Source organism: Astatotilapia calliptera, chromosome 10, assembly GCF_900246225.1.
Source record: "Astatotilapia calliptera chromosome 10, fAstCal1.2, whole genome shotgun sequence".
Taxonomy (NCBI): Eukaryota; Metazoa; Chordata; class Actinopteri; order Cichliformes; family Cichlidae; genus Astatotilapia; species Astatotilapia calliptera.
Window position 1 is genome coordinate 5,482,555 of NC_039311.1, and position 23,778 is coordinate 5,506,332.

Sequence of the window (23,778 nt, forward strand, 5' to 3'; positions counted from 1 at the left end):
TCTCAAAGGAATCATACTGTTGTCCAGTCAACTAACAAGCTGCACACGTGTCAGTCAGCAGGATCAGCAGGGCTCAGCTCATCCAAACACATTAGATGGAGTCAAACAGCATATTGCTGTACAGCACTGGTTACACAAGGCTGTTAGGATTTTTGGAAAGTCATTACCTGATCTGATCTAAGCAAACTGGTGCTACACATAAACCTAATTAACTGAATGATGTGCAGTTGTATGAATTAGCTGGCTCCGCTCATTAAATCGATGCTTTGGATCGGACTGGAAGTGTGAGCTCTCATGTTTGTGTGCTTTGTTTTGGTTTTTTTAGGCAAGGAGTGCTGAGATCCCTGAGCTGAGGACTGAGCCCCTCATGCGCTCATGCAGCAGCAGCACAGCCAGCATGAAGGTCAAGAATGTCAAGAAGTGAGTGGGCACGTGGACACACAAACTCACAGCTCTCACATTTCTCCTCTGTCCATTTCTGATATCGCTCCAAACTGGCTGTTTATCGAGTCTGTTTCTGTGCCTGCCTCGTGCTTTCGCTCCCTCTGTTTGCATTGCCCTCGGCTTTTTCTGCTAATCATACACACTCCAAGCTGTTACCATATGAAGAGAATGAAGTGCTAACCAAACTGTGTGTGTTGCATTTGCAGACTTTGCTTCACCAAGGGCCATTTCCCAAAACTGGCAGAGTGTGCTCATTTCCACTATGAAAATGTGGACTTTGGTACAATTCAGGTACAGTCTTGAAGCTTTTTGATTCCTTCTCTTGAATTTCTTAATGCTTTACAAACACCTGGTGTGAGAAAGGGTTAAAGCTGGTGCGGCATGTGTGCATCAGTAGCATGGCTTTTAAAAACTTTGATTGGGATTATGAGTTTAAAATTACAGCGCCACAAATGTCAGCGATGTTGTGGATGAACCTTTGCACAGCTTATTGAAAAATACTCGCTCTCACTGAGAAGAAATTGGCTGATGATATTTGTAAAGACTGAATGAAGCAGGACTTCTCCACATGATGTCAGGTAGAACTTTTTTGCCATTGATGCATGGAGATTGTTGGTGTTTGCTATGGTTTCCTGGTTCCTTAAATGCCCCATTTTGCTAATATAATATAAATATAAGATCTTTAAAAAGTTTTCTTCTACCACAGTCTCTCCTGGAGATTCCTCCACATAGCTCCCTCATGTCTTTGCCTTTATTAACCTTAGTGGCTGTTGAGTCCCAAGCTGAGTCACAACTTGCTTTGCCAGCAGTTGTCTTTGCAGTCTGTTTTGATGTTTTTAAAAGTCCCCCCCATGCTTTAAAATATCCAAACTAGGAACTGTGAACCAAGTGTTTTTTAATCCCACCTGCACCCTGGTTAAATATTTGAATTGTTTGTTACACTTTCTGTGTGGAAAAGGATTTTTTTTTTAACTAGTTAAAAACAAAAAAAATCAAATGGGAATGCCTGAGTAACTCAGTGAAAAGCCTGTGCCCCTGTAGTACAGGTATGTCTGATATTTCATTTGATTATTTTATTTTACTGTATTTTTTGGACCATAAAGCGCACCGGATTATAAGGCGCATTAAGCGAAACAAAACAGTCAGATAAGTCAAACTTTACTCAACTCATTCTTCTGGCTTCCTCCACTTCCGTAACATTGATTCATTAATGTTGAATTCTCTGGCAGCTGCTCTATTCCCATGTTGTTGCAGTATATTAATGACTAACCTTGTGTTGTGGATCGATTATCTCAGTTGTTCTCCTGACTGAAGTTTGGCCCGTGTATAGCATCCTGCTATGCAATTGCATTTGTCCCTGACCATCAGGAACCTTCACTTTAACTTTTATCGAGTGGGGAAAAAAGTTAGCGTTCATCCTCCAGCTTCACTGTGTTTATGTTATGCTAACATAGCTGTGTAGCTAGCGATCACGTAGCACATCATTATATACCAGCTAGCCCAACTTCAGTAACCCTGCAAACGTCACTGCTGTTTAGTTTTCTGTCTTCATTTATGTTGGAAGTGATAGCAGAGCTGTACGTTTGAATTTCTTCAGAAATCTCTGTCAGAACATGCTATTTCATGTTTAGGTGGAAGCTAGCAAGCTAACTTCCTGCGAACTTCTAACTCAGTTAAATTTAATAAATTCTGTTTTCATGGATGCCTGGATGTTAAACTTCATTGTTACACCTGGTAAAGCAGCAACACTGATCATTTTATTAAAGATGAAAGAATTTAGACAGTTTTTAACTCTCAGTGATGCTGCAGTGTTCGTTTGTTTTTGGGACCTGAAGTGGGCGGAGTTTCGGACCAAGATTACTCCGTGAGGCTCCTGACTACAGTAGTCATAATGCTCCGACAACCCATCAAGCCGTGTGGCTTTGTAGGTTAGCAAAGTAATACTAAAACATTTTTGACAGATTCTTGTGCGTCATGTACCACATAAAATCGGTTCAAGGTCAGTAAGCACAACCAGAATTTAACATAAGGCGCACTGATGATTTTTGAGAAAATGAAAGGATTTTAAGTGCGCCTTATAGTGCGGAAAGTAGTTTATTTTAGTTTTACCAAACATTTATTCACTGATCTTTTAAATGTTTAATTTTGAAGTTGTGCTTTACGTTTGTGAAAGATGATGATGTTCAGCACCACAGTGCAGTAAATACAGCTGATCTCTGACTCTTACTTTGGTGACTGGTGGGGTTGTGAGGTTAAAATATCTATCTTATGAATCCTTAAACACATTGTCAAGAGGAACTGTGCTGCAGTCAACTGTAGTGAGAGCTTTTTTTTTACCCAGCCAGTCTTGTCATTACTACAAGAAGCCAGTAGGGGTCACCAGTCAGCTAAATCAAACCCACTGCTATTGCAACGGCAGAGTGAGAGTTTGCTGTGTTGTATTTTACGTGCAGGTCATTTGTTGATCTAACTCCACCCGTCCACTCATTGTATACATCTCAAGCTAATTTAAATTGTCTACAGCCAGTAGATTGGTTGTCCTTTTGTTTGGCCAGCTGATCCTTTCCTGGTTTTCATATGCCTTTAAGTAGCCTTGTGTCTTTGTGTTGCCTCCTGTGTACTTTTAGTATTCAGTGCAGCTCCTGCCTCTTCTTCTGAGCCAGCTGAACCCCAGTGGAAACTCATGTCTTCTGTGTTTGCTTAGGGATTAATTATTTGCTATTTGTTCCCCATGTCACTCAATATATTATGTCTTATCTCGCCTCAACCAAACATGTTTGCTTGTTTAATGAATTGGTCACAACTGCATTCTATTTACTTGCTCCCTAATGATTCTGACACGGCATAAATAGTAAAGCTTTTTATAAATGATAAGTGAGAATGTTGATGCCCAAGAAATCATTCAGGGTGTTTCATAGACACGCTGCTGCACATTTTTACATCTTCTTCACAGATTCTATGAACAGCACAGATTTTCACATTAACTATATTTCATTTTTCCTTATGCATCTCCACCATTGAAGTGAAAAAATCCCAAATAAATAGTAATGTATGTGGAGCAGGTCCAGTGAGGTTTTATGTTTCCTCTGTGCTGGACTGAGGCAGGGTAGGACTTAGGTTCAGCTTTGGAATTGGGCCTTCTGCTGGAATACTTATTCCATTATTCCATTATTATTATTTCACTTCCATAATAAAAATCTTTGCCAGAGGAGAATGTGAGTCACACAAAGTTTTGTTGTGGAAAAATAATAATGGCACAGTCCCACAAGCCCTGAGAGCACCACTTACGTGGCAGTCCTTTTCTTATGATGCTGGCTTTGTAGATGGAACGTTTGACTGACAGACTGTCAGTCGTCCTGGCAAAGATGGAGACATGGCTTAACCTTTACTTTCAAAGTCTTTTAAATCTTCTCTGTGGCTGCTCACAGAGTGGTCTGTTCATTACATTTTAATGTGTCCGTGTGCTCTGTGTTGATTCACTGTTTGCTCCGTTTTGACACAAAGAAGTGGCATTACTGGTCACATGTTTGGGGTTTTCAGCCAGTCGTGCTGCTGATGAAGTGCTGTTCTGATGTAATCGTAAAAGAGGCCGTTTCAGACATATTATTTTTGGAGATTTGGTTAATGACAAGTACTGAATAGTGTATGCACACTTGAGTGCAGCCAGCTACACATTTTTGTGTCGATTTGGGTTTTAAAAAGCCAAAATGATGCGATGCAGTCTTACACTTTAATCAATTCAGATTCAGACTATAAAAAATGAAAACAATATCATGCATTGCTTTTGTCCTCAGAGGGTTTCTTTGCAGTGTATTGACAACTGTGACTTGCTGTGAAATTTAGTCCAGACATCGTATTCCTCAGAGGAAGAATCTGGTTTAAATGTTAAATAAATGAAAACAAAAGCATAACCTTAGAGTGGTGTTGACAAAGTAAGGTTCTTCCAACCTTCTTCTGTCTGACTGTACCTTAACAAGACTTCCAAATTAATCTAGTGCAGAACTTTTTGCTTATTTAGTTGCTTTGATGTTAGAGAAACTTGTTGCCTTAAAATACTGTTGCTCTAAAAAGATTTGCAGGCCATACAGAAAGGATCTAATGACAGCAGCTTTTCCTTTTTGTACATTCTATGCTGTTACAAATCTGAATAGAGTCACTCCAAAAAGACTATAATTGATTTGATGATGGTGCTGTGACATCAGACACAAATGCATCACAAATGATCTTTGGAAAATATAAAAAAATATCTTTTTATCTTGACAGCTGTTCGAGACTAATTATAATAACCATTATGCCTAATTTTTGCACTTCTGAAAGCATTTAAAAACAATGGCACTAGATAGAAGGTTGTTACTAACTGACAGCTGACACTTCAATGCTACACTATATGAACAAAGAATAGTATATTTAGGTTTTTCTACAAATATCTATGACATTTGTCTGAGCTTATTTTCCAACGAGGTCATTTGTGGCATTTCTCTAAGAAATACGTTTGATTGTGGTTCTTATGTGAAGCCACAGGTGGTTCAGAATAGGTTTTACTTAAAGAAAGGAATCCTGGAACGTATCCCAGCTGTCATAGAGTGAGAGGTGGGGTACATCATGGACAGGTGACTGGCCTGTTGCAGAGTTTTCATCTGGATTATGATAAATGTGAATGTTTTATTTCATCACTTAGAGGGGGACAAAAAGATGTTTTTGAATGTTGGCACCGAATGTCTAACACATGTAGTAGTAGTGGTAGTAATAATAAGGACTAAATCTGTGACCTTAGCTACATCCTGGTGCCCTGTGGCTGCACAGTCATGTATGAGTTTGATTTGGCAGACATTGATGTTTTGGAGCAAACAGAAGCAGGAGTGATGGCTCCAAGTAGGACTCCTGTTTGTTTCTCTGCAGCTCTCATTAGGATGAGTAAGCCTTCCTTTCTTTTAATTGAACTAGCTTCAGGCGGATCTAGCGCAGACTTCACATCAAAGTGAGTGGTCTGAAAAAATGCAGTTTAAGTCATCTTGCTATGGGTGGCCATGAAAGTTTGTATTGATTTTGGCACAGTACTGTTGGTGCACTCTTGAGAATCTATTAAATGTCAAAACTTAGAAACCTATTAAGTTGGATGTAGAGAAGGTGGATGAATTGGTATTGATTAACCTTGTCTGACACTTTAAATCCTCTGTGCATTGGCTAAAACCATTCCTAAGAGAATGGATAAGTCCCTGCTGATATTTGTGTCATTCTGTGCTGCTGTGTATGCTGTCCTCCACTCTTTCTGAAGCTAGTGCTTGAGGCTGGAATCTGAAGTATGCAGAAGAGACCTCAGCCAACTGAATTCACTGCTGGTTATTTAATCTACTTGAGACAGATATGGTTTTGCACCAAATGATATACACGCCATCTAAAACAACGTTGATATCAGTGCATGGGATAAATTAAATGACAGGTGAACAGTTGGATGTGAGATGAAAGGGCAGATTTAGATACTCTGGTCAGACTGATTTTGTTCTGTTCTTATTGTATAGGTCACAGCAGTAGTCAAGGAGCTTTAAAAGGTAAAGACCCACAATATTAGATATATTACCCCAATAATTAGGTAATTCTTTATAAGCCAGCACATGGCGACGGTAGTGTGAAGCCTTTAAGGTTCAGGAAGAGGCAGCGCATACAGAGTTGAGGATAACAAATTGAGCAAAGCACAAACTGTAAACTACAGAAGGTGCTCAGTGCATCGTGGATGTTCCTCAGCAGCCCGAGCACCTGATCCAGCTCTAAGCTAAATGAATATTTTAATCCTAATGTTAAAAGTATAGATGTGTGTGTCTCCTGAAACTAAACTAGAAGCTGATTCCTCTCTAGAAGACTGATAGCTGAACACTCAACCTTGTATTCTATATTAGTTGTTAATTTTTAATTAATACTGTTTGTCAGAATGGCTCTGGCCTTTCCTCTGTGACCTGGCACACTGTCACAGTGTGTTGGCCCATGCATGCACTGCCCCCCCATAGTCTGTGCCCTCCATGATGTCTCGGTTGAATCGCCCCCAGCTTCTCGCTCTTCCTCTTAGCCCCTCCCAGCCTTGCAGGCCAAGGGCTGCATGACAAAGTCTGGAGCCAGAGACCAGCAAAGTAAATGTATTGACTTCATCACCACTGTCCCACTGTGCCTGCCAACTAGCCAGCCAGCACCACTCACCCTTATTGTTGCTCATTAGCCTAGCATTTTGCCCTGCCTTTTCCACATTGACCACACTGAAGACCACACTGTTACACATTTTACTAATAAAATGTGTGTGAGGGTGAAAGTCACACAAACAGGTCCTTTCCAGAAACAGTGTTAGTGGTGCTGACCGCTGTCATCTGTACGATTATTAACAGTATTTAAGTTATTCACAGGCGTCAGAAATGGCTAAAGGTTGTAGTGTGTGTGTGTGTGTGTGTGTGTGTGTGTGTGTGTGTGTGTGTGTGTGTGTGTGTGTGTGTGTGTGTGTGTGTGTGTGTGTGTGTGACAGTAACGGGCTGTTTCATTCTGTCATTTAGTCATTTCTGTTATGCATCTCTGTCTGGGGTGCAGTTATAACACTGTAATGTAAAGTCTCCAGAGATAAGTTGACATGGTCACAAAAAACAGGCAAGCACGTGGACGGCTGCTCGGACTGCCTCACTCACCGTCTGATGATGAAATTTAGGTCATCAGACCCACACTTGGTCTGTGCTCACAATCTGTGCTTCTCTTACACTATTTGAAGCCTTCGGCCTTATTTTCTTCCGTTTTGGCTCATTATCTTGGTGTAGGATGAAGTCTGCATCAGCCAATCTGTTTGCCTCTGCTTCAACACATTTCAACACAGTATAGTACACTACTACTACGAGCAGGACAGTACTCTCCCAGAAATGCATTAGAGGGAGTAGTAGTGCGATTTGTTCCAGCACCGCCTTTGTACACACACAACAGCACTGAAGACACTAATAGGACTGAAACACTGAACCAAGTACAATGCCATAAAGTGCATTATGGCAGACTTATAGTAAGAAACATTGAGTGTGACTTTTAAGGTGGATAATCATGGAAATAAACCAGTTTAACAGCTGTTAAGAGCCTTAACAAATATGGGAGAGACATGGTTTACAAAGTTATTAACCACATAAAACTTTACATTGGCATTTGTTAGTGTGTCAGCAGTTGGATGAGTGATTGAATGTTAGGTGTGTAATGTGAGCCCTAAAGTAACCAGTTCAAAACCAACCAGACAAATAACACGGTGCAGGGTGAATGGAGAGAGAGAGAAAGCTGAGGTATGCTCCGAGGAGAGTGGCCAGGTGCTCCCAGTTACCGCACCTACCAGCAACCTGGAAGACGACACGTACAAGCAAAACACAGCAGGCGCAGGCCAACGCAGAGGGCTGTCAGACACATGTGAAAGAGCGCCCCCTCTCTCATGCTGACGGTGGTTCAGGCAGTTATTGAGGGTGTGATTTGTGTGTGGGTGAATAACAGTAGCAGGGTGTGTGTGCAGCCATGTATGTGACGAAGACTGACGTCCCTCTCAGGGCTCCTTTAGACTGCCTTGCTGTGCGTTGCTGTACAGCTGATGTGTCTCAGCTGCTCCTGTGACAGACTAGAGGAAGGGTGATGAGGGCCTGTCTTTATTTGTCTCTTTTCTTACTCCTCCATTCGGCTTTCTAGCCATCTCCTGCTCGAGTCCATCCCCAGCATCGACACAAAATACGCTTCTCCTGCCCAGTCACCCCCTCTGCTCACAAAGCACCGTGAGAGATGCATTCCCTCCCCCCCAGTGGGACCCAATCCATCAGCTGCAGTACAACTCCAAAGCATACAGCCAGGCAACCCGTCATTTAGAAACACAGGACACTTAACAATAACCTGCAGGTTTTCTAATGGGTTTCCATCTGTATGATATTTAGGGTCATACTGTGTGGTTGCCTGGAGAAAACAGAATGAGGGCCTTGGCCGACAGAGAGATGATGTCAGACCCTTTGTCACATGTTCATTCAGAGGACCGCTCTCCACTGCCTGTGAGCTGAGGATGATGTAACGCTTGGATGCATTCTGCCCTTGTTGGGGAAACAAAAGACCAGCCAGAGCCCCCATACACACACACACACACACACACACACACACACACACACACACACACACACACACACACACACACACACACACACACACAATAACCATGAGACACAGAAATAATTTGAGCACCACAATGCTGTATGTCAGTGAAAGGTCTTTAGAGTTGCAGTGCTTGTAGACATTGATGAATGGCATCTTGCAAGTTGGGTAAGAGTGCGCACACTCAAAGTTAAAGTAGTATAAAGCTGAAGAGTGGAGGTGAACTCAAAGGTTGAAAGGTCCTAAAAGTTTCAATAACAACAAATGTAACAAATGCATTAATAAATACTGCTAGACTTCAGCACTTTCCCTTTAACTAGAGCAGTGCCTGTTCAAGGGCAGTATAATAATGTTTTTATGCCTACATTCTACACATGTTACATGCATGCAAATACATCACCTGCTCCTGTGACAGACTAGAGGAAGGGTGATGAGGGCCGCTCAATTCCATTACCTATGGGGTAATGGAACTGAGGTAAAAAAAAGAAGAAGAAAAGAAAACATAAGGAAATGGCTTAAATTTTCATTACCATCAACACATCATCATCAGACAATCATGTTCTAAATGAATTTGTGCTGAGAATACACAAATACATTATATTCCAGATCAGTCCATTTTGAAAAATTTGAAGAAACATAACATAAATAACCACTTTTTTCATGCTGCAGTGGTTTAATAGGTCCTCTTTAGATTAATCAGGAGTGCTTTTGAGATCTTGGGTCTATTCCACATAGCTATGATGCTTTATGTCTTTATATTTTCTTTCTTTGTTGAGCTCAACTGGACGTATCAGACGCAACATTTCCTGTGAAGCAGAGGGAAAGCTCTCCCCACCAGCGACCATTAAGATCAGTTAATGTGTATCACATGCATGTGCGAAACAGGATTTTGTCATAAGGCAAATAGATCACGTCTGCAGGCACATGTTCCCACTGTGCTGTTTTATATTTTATGATTTTCCCACAAAGAAGAAACATTACCGGTCCACTCTGTTCCCTGTACCCTGTCTTCCTATAACATTTGCAGCTCGACTGGGCTGATTGATTTCCCTTTCCGCCTTTACACTTGACAAACCACGCTGTCCTGTCCTGACCTGCGGGGCCTAGAGTGAGGTTAACTCCTAGAAGCGCTGAAAGCACATTCACAAAGCCTCATTACTCATTTCTGCTCTTATAAAAATGAAGTTGGGCTTAAGACAACAAAGCTGCAAGCTTGTCAAGGAGATACTTTTTCTTTGGTGTTTTCTGCATTCCAGTGTGAAACAGAATCATTTCAATGACATAAACCCAGGAAGAGAAGTGCTTGCATGTCCTCCTTTGTGTTCGTCAGTTTTTTTCGTCTATTTTGGGTCCTTGACCTGTGAAACATCGTCCAGTTAACTTTCTGCATTTGGACAAATATTAGCGTATTATTTGGAATATTAGCGATGCTGTGCTTTTGTCTTCACTCAGTGCAGGAGAGCCAGTGCCAATAAAGGTTGCTGTAACAGATGTTTCATTACCAAAGATGTTGATTACTGCTGTCATGGTCGTTTGGGTTTCGTGCAGATGTTGAGCTCACTGATGCACTTTTTTTCCCCAGAATGTTGTATTGACAGTCTGAAAATTCCCACCCTGTGTCTGGATTGTTCTTGTTTGATAATCTTACTTAAATTGAGAGTCCATGTTGTAGGTTCACTGCAGCAACATCCATTTTCAAATACCGCACTTCGAATCTTTTCCAGATCTTTTATGGGCTTCATAAAATAAAAAAATACTGAATGAAATGCACGCATCTTACCAGCTTTTGGGTGAATTTCCAAATTGTATTTAAGCTCCCAAAAACAGGAAACTGTTTAGAAATGACCAATTCCTGTCGTATTTTTGTTCAGGCCCTGAAATCAAAGCTGAGAGTTTGCATGTTCATCAAATAACTTGAATATGTTTGCATGTAAGTGTAAACAACGAATTGTTTTCAAGTTCCAAAATGTATAGATTTATAATCTGTGTGCAAATATATGTACGCTAAAGTAATAAAAGGATTTTTTGTTCCAAACCATCATCTCATCCCCTAACAGCGACCTCTCTCCCCCTGTTTAAATTCCATTGCTCTCCTCAGTACGGTTAGATCCCCATTTTTATTTTTATTTTTTTAGCTTTAATGATTTTAGATCCAGCTCCTTCACACTGCAGCAAAGGCCCACAGGCAGCCGTGCACTAAAAACCCCTTCAGCTCTACATCCGAGTAAAAATACTACAGTGTGAAAATGGTGCCACTGGAGACCCGCCATTTATTTTTAGTCATATTTTATGTTCTGCAAACTTCAGCCTGTAATCATAACACATTAATAAGAAGCTCTGACCTAGTGTACTGACATACACTTTAATAACTAGTAGAGAAATTTGATTTAATAAACTCATTCTGTTTGCGTAGTAGCGCAGGCGAATTTATTGGCCTGACACTTTTGTGTCAGGTTCTTGCAGCCGTTTGGACCGATCAGCTCTGCAGCAGAGAAAACAAAGTAGAGCAATCTGGGCTGCCGAGCACTGCTGCTCTATTTCGATACATCAAAATAATGTTGGTATTTTATTTTGAAGTGTTATACGTATAATTAAAAATATCATAAATGCTTGATACCGATCACACTGTTATTTTTATTCACACATTAGGGTAGCGTTTCTGTCGAGCCATCTGTTTGCCACGTTGGTCTGGACTGAAATATCTCAGTATCTGTGTGATGGATTAGACACAATGTGTAATATGCATAAATATTTTCTAGGCAGTGTGGTTAGTCTTCAAGGCTCACCATGAGGTTAACCTTTGTAGCTCTTGGTGACGTGTCTCCATTGGAAGTGCGTGTTGCAAACAACTTTTGTCCGTCAGCGAGGTGTGTATAGTAGAAACCCCACACACTCAGTGCCTGACTGCAGTTCTTTTCAACCTAACTTGGGTGTCTCTAATAACTAATTTTAGAGTCAGAAACAAAACTTGAGATTTCTCCACTGCTGTATTTTCTCCATAGCCAACACAGGAACGTGGGAAATAGTTGTGTTCAATCAGTGCTTTTAGCTTTTTGTGTCTGCAAGTTGGACTACAGTGATGTTTCCTGGAACAATAATATCCGACCTCTGCGCATGTGGTTTGGATAAATCAGTCCAACCTGTCACTGGCACAGCAGAGCAGAGACAGGATGAACTGGGTCATCATTGGATTATCATTTGATATTCATAAGCAGACTTATAGTAGAAAACGAAGTGAAGCTGTTCTCCAGCAATCGGTCAGAGCAGGCGTCTCAGCTGAGCAGCTCACGGCTTATGTGGAAATCTGTGTTTTTATGAAGGCTTAGAAAGTTTTGGCTCAGTGGTGACTGCTGTCACATTGCCCCATTCCTTTGGTAAAAGATAGTGCAGCAGGTGGTGTTAGAGATATTATTTGTGATCGTCACACCATCTTGAGAAATCTGCGTAGAAGGACCGGACACACACACACACACACACACACACACACACACACACACACACACACACACACACACACACACACACACACACACACACAGAGCAGTGTACTTCTAGGGTTTGGCACACACACTTCCCACTGCTGCTCTCCTTCGGCGTTGTGCACGCCTTCTGAAGAACCCTCCCCCTCTCCACTCCAGCGTCACTAAAAACAGTCGAGAGCTCGTCAGTGCCATCACCACCACCTGTCCACTCACCTGCCTGGCACCGCCCCTTGAGCTCACTGCACCACCCCTCCCCTGCAGCTGAGCCAGGGACCACACCTCCGCCACTGTCTGTACCCATAAGTTGAATTGGACTGTGTGGATATTTGAACTGTTTGTTTGCATGTTTTTCACGCAGAACTGGGAGAGACTTGCACCCCCCCATGCGGCTCTGTACCCTCGTGGCTATTACCTTTTTGGTAAGCCAGGCTGTTTGCAGTCTCTTTTTAATCCATCTTATATGTGGATGGTACACGTGAAGTTGCCACAGCTGATTCAACTTCTGCTTCAGTTTTTTTAAGGTAGCTGGCTGGGAGCAGACCCTTTAGCAGAGCGTATTTTTGGTGACTCTATTTCTACTTTGCAAGTGGGGTAGGCTGGGAGCTTATTTAGGTTATTAGGTTATATGAATAGCTTCCCATTATTTACTGCATTTGCAGATCATCACTTATTGAAAAGCTTAATTGGGTGCATTTTGAAGTTTGATAATGGGAAGTCATGGTAATTGTGTTCTTGGAAGAGCTGAATGTCTCCTCAGTAGATCACTTTCAGTCAGATGCCACTTTGCTTGAGGACAGCACAGCGAGCACTGCAGATGTGGAAGGAGGGAAAACAGCTCCCTGGCAAGTGCACACACACCCTCTCCCCTCCCTTTCCTTCTCCTCTGCTCCTCTCTCTCTCCATCCCTGCTCTTTGTCCTGGGAACATACCAACCAGAGAGGGTTAAGAGGAGGAGAGAAGGGGGAGGGGTGATCCAGCATGTCAGACAGGGAAGAGGAGGAAAAAAGAGAATAGCATGTGGTGCAGGACACAGAGAGCAGACGGTGAGGTTGCCAGAACAGGACTGAAGAACACATCTTTCTTTTTGTTTTGTTTTTTGGACATTTAAACCAGTTTGTTTCCATTTATGTTTTGCTGCTGCTAGTCAGATTTTCAAAGTTGTGTTGGGTGCCAGCCTCCAGAGAAAGAAGGTTTAAAATTGGGCATCCCAATGGTGGAATGGAAGAGAAGGCAAAATGGAGGAGATGAAAGCTGTCCCGTTGAGTAATCCACCAAACCGGCTTTCATCCTCTAACACCAGCTGCTGATGATATTGTTGCCCCCTCCTCTCTCTTTCTCTCTCCGGATCCCACACTGGGAGTGCTTACACTGTATGTGAAAGAAAGTGGGGAGCTGACATTTACGTCCCGCCAAGGGGAATTGTGCTCCGTGGCGGAGAAACCCAAGCTTGGATGTACATTCTTAGACTTGAGGAACAGAGACTGGACAGGTGTTGGAGCGTTAAGGAGCTGCATGAAGGGAAGGAACGTAAACCAGAGCTGACCTACTGTAAGTATGAGGGCTTTTTCTGCCCTTTCAGTTCTTTCTGTAACAGTGTTCTGCTGCTGCGGTTACAGAGCTGTGCTTCCCCGTTGTCCTTGTGTGCCTGCAGGACTCGTGAAAAAAAGCTTGTGGCCGAGATATCGGTGTGGCACTGCATGCAGAAACCTTTGTTAGAGCGACAGCTGAGTTTAACACGGATCTCCAAGTAAATGTCTTTGGAAAATGATCAACGTGAAAGGGCTTTTCTCTTTCTTTTAGGAATTCCACAGGCCAGCTTTTACAACACTGTAAACAAGAACAGCTGAGGGACAGACCATCCAGTGATATATATTTTTCCCCAGTATGACCATATATAGCACAGCATGACCACAGTGAGGAAACCAGTGTGGGTTTTTGTTGTTGTTTTGACTTTTTTTTGTGTGTTTTTCTTTTGATTTTCATGACATTGATCCAAATCCTTCATGTCAGCCTTGTTGTTATCTGTGGGTAGGTTTTGAACTTAAACCAGTATATCCAGAATTCTTCAGTATTTCTCATTTCCTGTGAAAGGCAGTCTGTTCCTATGCTATTATTCTGGAGCTGTGGTTTTTGAAACCATAGTTTGCCAAGTACTGGCAAGATTGCAGCTGCCTTTGTGGTCACAGGGACAATGTGTGCTAGTGCAGCACAAGTTGGATTGAAAGCGAATTGCAATGTGGCGAGCTGCAGGAAATGCAGAAAACAGGCCTAGAATGGTAGGTAACGTGTGCGGCATGCTTCCCAGTTTGGGTGCATGGGAGCATTTGCAGGTTCTCTTCAAAAGTTCTTAATAAAAGCAGACGTGCTTGCTGAAATGGCAAAACTGCTGCCTTTGTTTTGAAAACCTTCATCACAGCTGAAAATGTCTCTGGGGTGCTCACTTCAGTTCTGTTGTTTTTCAGCTGGGAGCCAACCTGCAGTTCACTTACCCCCAGCCTCGTTTATTCAGTAGATGCTATCTGTAATTTCTACATGCTGTCAGCAGAGATGATCATCGGGGACTTGGGAATCACAGCCAGGGTCTCTCTAACCGTTATCATCATAGTTTGAGAAAGTGTCTTTCTGGGAAATAAAACAAAAGTCTGTGTTTTGTTCATACACAGTGTGAATCATATTAGGTGTAATGTTCTAGAAACTAGTGTTGAAGTGGTTTTGCCATTATTAGTGTACAAAACTGTAGAGAGAAACAGACATGTAGTCTCACCGCTCACCGTGCCACAGATATTTTACTGGTGTTCCCCTGTGGTAACCAGGAAATCAGCATCTAGCTGAATTACTGCTACCTTCTGATGATAAAGACCTATTACATCATATCATGCACTAGTAAAAAAAAACAGGGAAAATATATTTAAAAAACATTAACAAACCATAGAAATAATAAGACTGTTTGAGTATTTAAAAGATTTTGGAGCCATTGTCCTGCTATAGGGAGGCTGCTGCCTTTGTGCTTGGTCTGCAGCTTGGTTTAGGTGTTTGGGAGATATCAAAGTGATATTCACATGAATCACAGGGCCCGAGGTTTCCCAGCAGAACAGATCATCAATATATTCAATTCACCAGTCAGATTTTGTTGTTGTGGTTAATGTGACAGCTGCCTGGAAGTTAAGAAATCCTTCGCTTTGTGTTTACTTTGTGTTATTTTCTGAGCATGTTAGTATTCTGGCTTCAAACCCAACAGATCTGACTCTAAGCTTGGAGTTTATTCCTCTTTTTACCGGCCTTGATTTGCTATACAATAGATTTTAGCTACATAAGCCTCTGTGACTTATTGTAACCCTGCTATTGCTGTGCTGGCATTACTTTGCAGTATTGTTTGTTTCTCAGGTAATATTAGCTGCTGTATGTATATCCCTGCCACAATCAAGGTGATCCTGAGATTGCCACTGAGAGGCATGATGTTCTCTTTGTTCACAGTATCATCTTCTTTACATAACATTTTTTTTAACCTTTAAGTGTTTTGTGACCAGAAAGTTCCTCATCATCCCAAATTGAGTCGTAACCGTTCACATGCACATAAATGTATTGCAGAAACAGCACAGAGCCTTTCGTGTGCTGGATGGAGTCCCACAGTTTGCATGACAACACACTCGGATATTGCTAAATCAAAAAGTTCCACAGTGACTGCACCCTGAAGCATTTCCAAAAGAACTTTGGGTGCAAAATATTGATGCTCAGCAACATCATGTGGAACAACTTATAATCACACATACACACCACTTGCTTAAGAGCAGAGCAGAGTAGCACTTTAATGTCCCTGAGAGGCAATTTGGCTTACACACAGCAATCAGTAATAACAAATACATACAAGCACAGCAATAAATTGAAATAAACAGTGAACGCAAAATACACAAAAACTGAAAGAAGCCAGAAACCAGACAAAATGGCTTTTGTTTAAAAAGCCAGTACCTGATGGATTGAATGACCTCATGTCTTTCCTTTTTATTGCTGAGAAACAACTTTACCAAACAAACCCTGACAGTAACAGTCACATAAAAGTCACTAAGACAAAAGACTGCATGGAGCAGTATTATGGGGTTGGATAGGATAAAGAATGACCTCATATGTATAACTGCCACTTCTAAGGAAGTAGAACCTCCATCAAGTAAACTGAACTTATCCAAAAGGCGGCTTTTAAATTTGCAGCAGTGCTTTCACACTTCCTGCATTTTCTGTTTTTTGTCAGATTGTGATCAACAGATCATGAAAAAAACAAATCTTCAAAATAAAGAATACTTTGATAATGACATTGATGAATCATTTATAAACACTAAAAATGTTGTCAGGTTAGACGATACAGTCATACTGGTGACACTAGTGTCCTAGTTCTAAGTTGATAACAGCCTGTTTTATCGATTGGTCCATGTGTGCAGTCCAGACCAAAATACTTTTAAAAAGCCACGTCTCGCCCTGGTCCAGTCACCACTGAGCAGCTGGACTTTAGATGGGTTTTTATGTTGTTTTTGTTGTTGTTTGTGTGTTTTTAAGCAGTGTGAGCAGCCGGTGACACACCATTCATTTTTACACCATCAGCCCAGTTCGTGATAACTTTGCCAATTTATTACTTAGCAAACTAAGTATTTCCTGATACCTGGAAAACCAAAACTTGCATCAGCCTCAGATGATTTCTGTGAGGCCGGTGATTAGCCAGATTCTGCATTGTCTGACTCAAAACATATAGGATCATATCTATGCTTTATCATCTAAGGAGGCTTTCCTTAACTAAAGCAGAGAAAACACAAAGGAAAAGGAGAACGTGACCAGTTTTTGGATAAATTGTCATCCTCTTCCTCCTCCTCACCTCAAGCCTGATCTCCTGAACTGAAGTCAGGTTCAAACATACGAAAATGTGCGTAAACGAGCTCATTGATTCCCGTTGTTGTCAGCCAGAGCTGTTGGTCCTACAGCAGCCACTGTAACTAGGATTAACTACTGACATCTATTGGTTTTACTGTAACAGTTGCATGCAGCCTTCTTTGTCTTTGGGTACCCGCAATCTCTCTTTTTGTGCCCATCACCACCTCTTCTCTAGATTTTTGTTGCTGTTTTTCACTTGAGTTGTATTTTTACATGATATTGAATCATGCTAATCAATGCTAACAATCCAAGATCAAAAGTATTGACAGAAATACTCTTCTTTTGTTTAGTTCTGACTCCGATGTTAACAGGTTAATCGAAGGTAGCATTTTACTTTACTATCATGAAAAACATTAAATGCTGATGTTAACATGGATTTACTGGATTTTACTTATAATGAATTCATCACTACTATCAGGCTGCGTCCCTGCTGTGTTCAAACATGCAGTTATCCAACCTGTAATCAAGAAAAGTAATCTTGATCCTAATGTCCTCTCAAACTATAGGCCGGTATCGAAACTCCCTTTTATGGCTAAAGTCTTAGAGAAAATTGTTCTCAAGCAATTGCAATCTTTCTTAGAGGCAAATGGAATCAATGAAAAATTCCAATCTGGTTTTAAACCTCACCACAGTACCGAGACAGCTTTACTGAGAGTTTTTAACGATCTCCTCGTAACTGTTGATACAGGGCGCCCTGTGGTTTTAGTTCTTTTAGACTTGTCCTCTGCTTTTGATACGGTCGACCATGATATTCTCCTTTCAAGACTTGAACATGTAGTTGGCCTTAAAGGCAAAGTACTCTCATGGTTTAAATCATACCTATCCGAGCGGTTTTTCTCTGTCTCTATGGGAAATCACTCCTCTTCCCCCGCACCCCTTCGCTGCGGTGTTCCCCAGGGGTCTGTGTTAAGTCCCACGTTGTTCTCTCTCTATCTGTTACCCCTGGGAAAAATCTTTAGAAATCACAATATCTCTTTTCACTGCTATGCGGATGATATCCAAATCTATTTCCCTTTGGATTTGGATCTTCAATCCCCGCTATTGCCGTTGCTTAATTGCCTGTGTGACGTCAGAGACTGGCTACTGCATAATTCGCTCACCCTCAATGAAAACAAAACAGAAATTATCGTCTTTGGTAGCCACATGCCGTTGAAACAGCTTTCGGAGACTTTAGGTTCCTATGCCAGCCACTTATCGCCCACTGTCAGAAATCTCGGAGTAATGCTGGACAGCTCCCTCAAATTAGATAAGCAAGTGGCTGCAGTGGTAAAAACCAGCTTCTACCAACTACGCCAAATTTCGAAGGCAATGCCTTACCTACGACATAAAGACCTTGAAAGGCTCATTCATGCTTTTATAACCTCTAGACTGGACTACTGTAATTCTCTTTACTTAGGCCTCCAACTCTCTCTTATTCAACGCCTACAATTAGTCCAGAATGCCGCAGCACGCCTTTTAAGCGGCGCTAGAAGACAGGATCATATTACTCCCATTCTAGCTGACCTCCACTGGCTTCCTGTCAAATACCGTATTGTTTTTAAAATTCTTTTATATACTTTTAAAATCTTAAATAACTTGGCACCCAGTTATTTGATTGACCTTCTTAATCTATATATCCCTACAAGGGCACTCAGATCCTCTAATCAGGGGCTTCTAATGCAACCAATGTCTCGATTAAAGACGAAGGGGGATCGGGCCTTTGCTTTCGCTGCACCAAAACTCTGGAACAGCCTACCGGTTGATGTCCGTGTGTCGGAAACTATCCAATCTTTTAAATCTCGGTTAAAAACCCATCTGTTTAAGCTCGCTTTTCAAACTACTTAGCTTAATTTTCCCTGATTCATGTCTGTTCTTATATTATTTTATAATTTTATTCTTTGTTAACTGTTTTCTCCTGTTGTAAATTGCAAGTATGGTTCGTTTGTGAAGCACTTTGTTGTACTTGTGACTTTTAAATGTGCTATAGAAATAAAATTGAAATTGAAATTGAAATGAACACTTTTAGTAGATTTTTTTTAAAAAACAGTTGAAAATTTCTCCACGTCCCATCCACGTTTGGGACCTCTTTCTCCTGTGGACTTGTTCCAAAAGTGCATCGCTGTGTTTTTGGGTATTAACTTCCAAGTACAGTTCAATTTGTTTTTGTTTTATTAGCTTTTATCCTTTTCAATGCTTTACTTGTAAACAATTCCCTTGCTTTTATTTTGAAAGTTAAGTGGCGCTAACCAGCTAACCTTGGCTGTTTCCTGTCTTCTGTTTCCCTCTTTCGAGGCTGACCAGTCAATATTCAACAACTGTATTAAATCAAACTTGCTTTAATGGGATCCAGAACACTTCCATGTGTTTTCATCCCCCGCACTGGCACAATGACATTGTTCCGACAGGCTCTGTTTAGTGGACCCACACAGCACATAAATACCCTCGATCTCAGTTTTTATGTCTGCTGTTGTGAAAGCAGAACTTTTGTTTGTGTTAACACAAAATGCAGATCTAACATAATGATGCAGCAAATGGGATAGAAGATAAAAATGTTTCATGAGCGGGTCACTTACTCTTTCACAATTTCACAGTTAATACAAAAGATAAAAATTTGTTTTTTTTTATTTGTATTTTACAAAATGTAATCACTTTTTTATTCAAAATAAGAGTGTCTGCAAACTTTTTCAGTTTTCTCAGTCGTACAACTAATTCCTATCAATAAATCAGCAACCAAACCTCCCTGCAATAGACTGGCAACCAAAGACCAGGCATAGATTTGGGGAGAATAGAAGTGCCACATAATGGCATTGACCTGGTATTCATTCACCTTTGCAAGTACAGAACGTAATGAATATATATTCATTCTTTATGTTCTGTATTTATTTTTATTCTGACGTGGAGACAAATGATTCATAGATGGATGGATGGGCTGCCCTGAAAATGCTGTTTTAAGTTCTGAACTTCCTGAATCTCTGCAGTGGAGCCAGTGATTGCAAACATTAGCACAACTATCTGACATGATAGCTTCTCCTATGGGAAATAGAGCAGGTTCAAAAGCACCAGCTCTTATATAATGCAAGATTAAAACACCTGTTCAACTTTTCTTTGTATCACTGGTATAAAAGAGGGATTGGGAAACCACATGAGGCTGTTTCATTAAATGGCTAGTATCAAAGAAGAGACAATAACAGTATGTTGAACACAAAGACGTGCGGTTTTGAACAATTAAATCTGTTCAACCAGTCTTCCCTGCCTCAGAATAGACTGGTGGGATGGCAACCTGTCACCATGGCTACGCAAATTATGTCATAGTGGCAATGTGCACTGGAAGACCCCAATTATGAGGTGTCTCTGCATACAAGACCTAGTGCCAGATGATATGACAACATGTGCTATAAATTTGGTGAATACCGTTTCTAGTGTTAGGCTGTTCTTACACACTTTTCATATGATTTTTGCAAATTTACCTCCTATAAGATATTTGGCTACCTGATAGTACCATATCACCCCAATAGAGTACTTTGCTCTTAGCGAGCACTTACTATATTCCATCAGCATGTTGGCCGTTGCCTCTGTTCACTTGGAGCTCATAACTTTAATTATCATTATATCCTTTTATTTCCAGGATCATAATTTACATCAATTGTTTGAATTTGTCTGACAGATGTTGTATCTCGGGTTCAGCTTGAGATCCTGAGAAGTGCTGGAGCTTAGCTTTAGGACTGCTGACGCAATCCAGGAGTGAGCTACATTCCCATAAAGAAACACTGAAAAAGAACCTCTGGTTCTCTTTGCAACCACACTCAGTATCTCACTATGGGAAGCACCTTGTGGCGTAACCAATAACAGAAGCTCCACTACCACCACATCTTTCTAAAACAGACCAATCACTTCAAGGACATGGAATCCCCCTCCCCCTTTTATAATAGCCCCTGGTTCCACACCAGGTACTCACTTTCTTTCCTGTGAAGATCATTAGAGTGGTCCTGGACCATAGAGCATGACATGCATTGCCAGAGGTTACAGTTTGCAATGAAACCATCCAGGTTCAATAGCACGGCATGTTCATTGGGTGCAGGGGGAGCTGAAAGGGCTTTGGACAGCAAAGTTTCTTCTCTTGTAGGCTGAAGGGCAGGAAGCAATGCACTGGAAAAGATAATGAATGGATACCTAAATGGATTTATGTTCCCTCAATTCTCACTTCAGCAAATACAAATTCATAATTTTGAATGCCCTTTAGGGCATAGTCTAAGAATAGCAGACCCTCTTTTTCAGACTGGCACTCACCCTTGGGGTTTTCTCCAAGTATGTTAAGGCAACTCTGAACCCTTGGCAGGCGGCAGGGCTCAGTGTGTTTGTATATTTGAAAGATTTTCTAGTATGTGTGAAGAGGCACTGGAGAAAAACACCCAGGCACTATTATGCAGCCTGTCTGGCTTGATTTTCATCATCAATTGTATCAAGAGTGTGCCGTCTCCCACTCTGAATATTAAATATCTGGACCTTGAAATGAACAGTTTCTTTTCAGGGTTTTCTATCGAGAGGTTGCATGAAGAAAATTTTCCTGCACATTGCTCTGTTTCCCAAGGGAACCATGGTCTCTATTTCTTGCTGCTCCTGAAAAATTGTCATGTCTCGGTCAGGACAGAATGCAACAGTGGTGGTGTATATAAACTGTCAGGGATGCACTTGTTTCGTGACATTACACAAGCTTTCTTTCTGCCTGATTATGTGGAGCAGCAAGCACCTCCTGCCGACTCATGTTCCTGGTGTGTTGAACACCAGAGCAGATTTGCTCTCCAGAGGGAAACCACTGTACGGGGAGTGGATGCTCAACCACAAAAAAGTCCATCAGCTGTGGGTCACGTTCAGACAGATGTCCATAGATCTGTGTGTTTTCATGCAATGCAAACAATGTCCTTTGTTCTTTAAGAAATGAGGGAGTGTTCTTGAAGTGACTGGTGTGTATATTAAACAGGCATAGTGGTAGTAGAGCGTCCATGACTGGTCATGCAAGTGGAGCTGGGTCTTCAGAGAACTGGGGTTACCCTGGTAACCAAGCATTAATGAATCCCTGTTTTTTTTTATAAGAGAGTGAAGCATTTCAACAAAACTTCCCTACTTGCTTGGTCACCGAAAAACGTGCTTAGAATAAGTATGGAGGGGCTGGTCGGCCATCCTAATATATGGGGCAGAGCCTTGAGTGTAGCTCAGCAGGTCACTGGTGCTTCTGTAGTTCATCATGCCAAAGCAGTTCTCTGTAGAGAAAGATGTAACGTTACAAAAAGAAATGAACTGACTTCCGTTAACTGAGGACCGAGGTCTACTATTACAAGTTTGTGTGTGGATGGCACTTTGATATGGCCCAAGCCCACAAAACTACTCCTGAAACCATTCATGAGCCTGCGTTTGTCACATATGTCAGGCAGAGATGCATATGATAAAACAAGGCAAGATAAACCAATACTTTTTAATCATATTTAAAGAACCACAGTTGCTTGAAGTAACCCATGTTATGCTCATCGAATGCCTCAGACCTTCTCTTTGTTTTTCAGCTGTCCCTTGGCGATGAACAAAGCGAAGTGACGCGGAATGGCTATGAATCTAAGGAGCTGGTGTACTTGGTTCATATTTACTGCCAGGTAAGACTGCAAACTCCTGTGCATTGGTGGTGCATTAGTGTGTGTATGTAAAACAAAAAACAAACTTGGCTGTGGGAAGTCTTTATTGTTCAAGCTCGGGTCCTCTACCAGAGGCCCGGGAGCTTGAGGGTGCTGCATAGCATCTTAGCTGTTCCCAGGACTGCAGTGTTCTGGACAGAGATCTCAGATGTTGTCGATGGGATCTGCTGGAACCACTTGCCCAGTTTGGAGGTCACTGCCCTAAGTGCCATCACCAGTTTGTCCATCTCTATCTGGAAGTCCCAAATGATCTTAGCTTGGTCATTCTTAACCACCCTAGGGGGCACATTTCATTTTGACCTTGTGATTTCTAGGCCATACTCAGCACATGCTTTACTGACAGGCTTGTTCCTGAGCTGCTGCTGTTTCTGTGCCGTCTTTCAGTCTCAATATCATCCATCATTCCATCTGCCGGTGGCACATGCTGTGAGAAAGTGTAGTGACTACACTGATATAAAACCAATAAATTATACCTGCTTTAAATTTGACTGTTGTTGTCTCTAACTTTGCACAGTGATGAAGCATTCCTTGTCATTTTGGATCAACTTCTAAAGTTCCCATTCAATTATTTTTTTTTAGATAAACTTCAGTAATGTATGCCAAGTCTTCTCCACTATGTCAAAATGGCAACTTTTCAATCTAATTTTTGAGAATCAGATGATATTTGGCAAGTTGTGTGGGTGCTGAGCAACTATTGTTGGTCTGGTCAGTCCTGTGCTTTGAGGCACTATGTGCTGGCACACAATGGGACTAGCTTGATGGAGATATTAGCTTCATATAAACCTGAACATATTTATTTATTTATTCTTTGTACTGCAGTCACTCAACTTTTTAAGTGTGTCTTATAATTTGTATAACGATGCACAAACCACATAGGCTCCTGTTTAGCCGAACACATACACCTCAAATGTTGAATAGCACCTGTTGAGATATCAGCAGACTTCTCCCTCTCAACAGGTCATTTCTGAAATGCCTAAGCTGTTATCTGAAAGAAATCAAAGTTATGTAGGAAATGAAAAGAGCTGTGGATGAATGCCACAGCTGAGAGAGTGATTTGAAGAATGTGGGAAGGAAGGCTTCACAGTTTAAATCCTTCGACTCATTTTCAGAAAGAACTAGAAACGGGTTGTTGCATTTTTTATGGAGTATTT

The 23,778-nt window shown here is 41.4% G+C and overlaps 1 protein-coding gene across 3 annotated transcripts in view; it reads left to right on the plus strand.

Annotated features, from left to right (window-relative positions):
- arhgap32b (Rho GTPase activating protein 32b) overlaps positions 1 to 23,778 on the plus strand; it is a 121,430-nt gene that overhangs the window by 62,022 nt on the left and 35,630 nt on the right. For all 3 annotated transcript variants that reach the window (XM_026182996.1, XM_026182997.1, XM_026182998.1), the window contains exons 4-6: positions 326 to 420; positions 651 to 735; positions 22,502 to 22,588. In XM_026182996.1, coding sequence (XP_026038781.1) covers positions 326 to 420; positions 651 to 735; positions 22,502 to 22,588 — 267 coding nt within the window. The remainder of the gene's footprint in view (positions 1 to 325; positions 421 to 650; positions 736 to 22,501; positions 22,589 to 23,778) is intronic.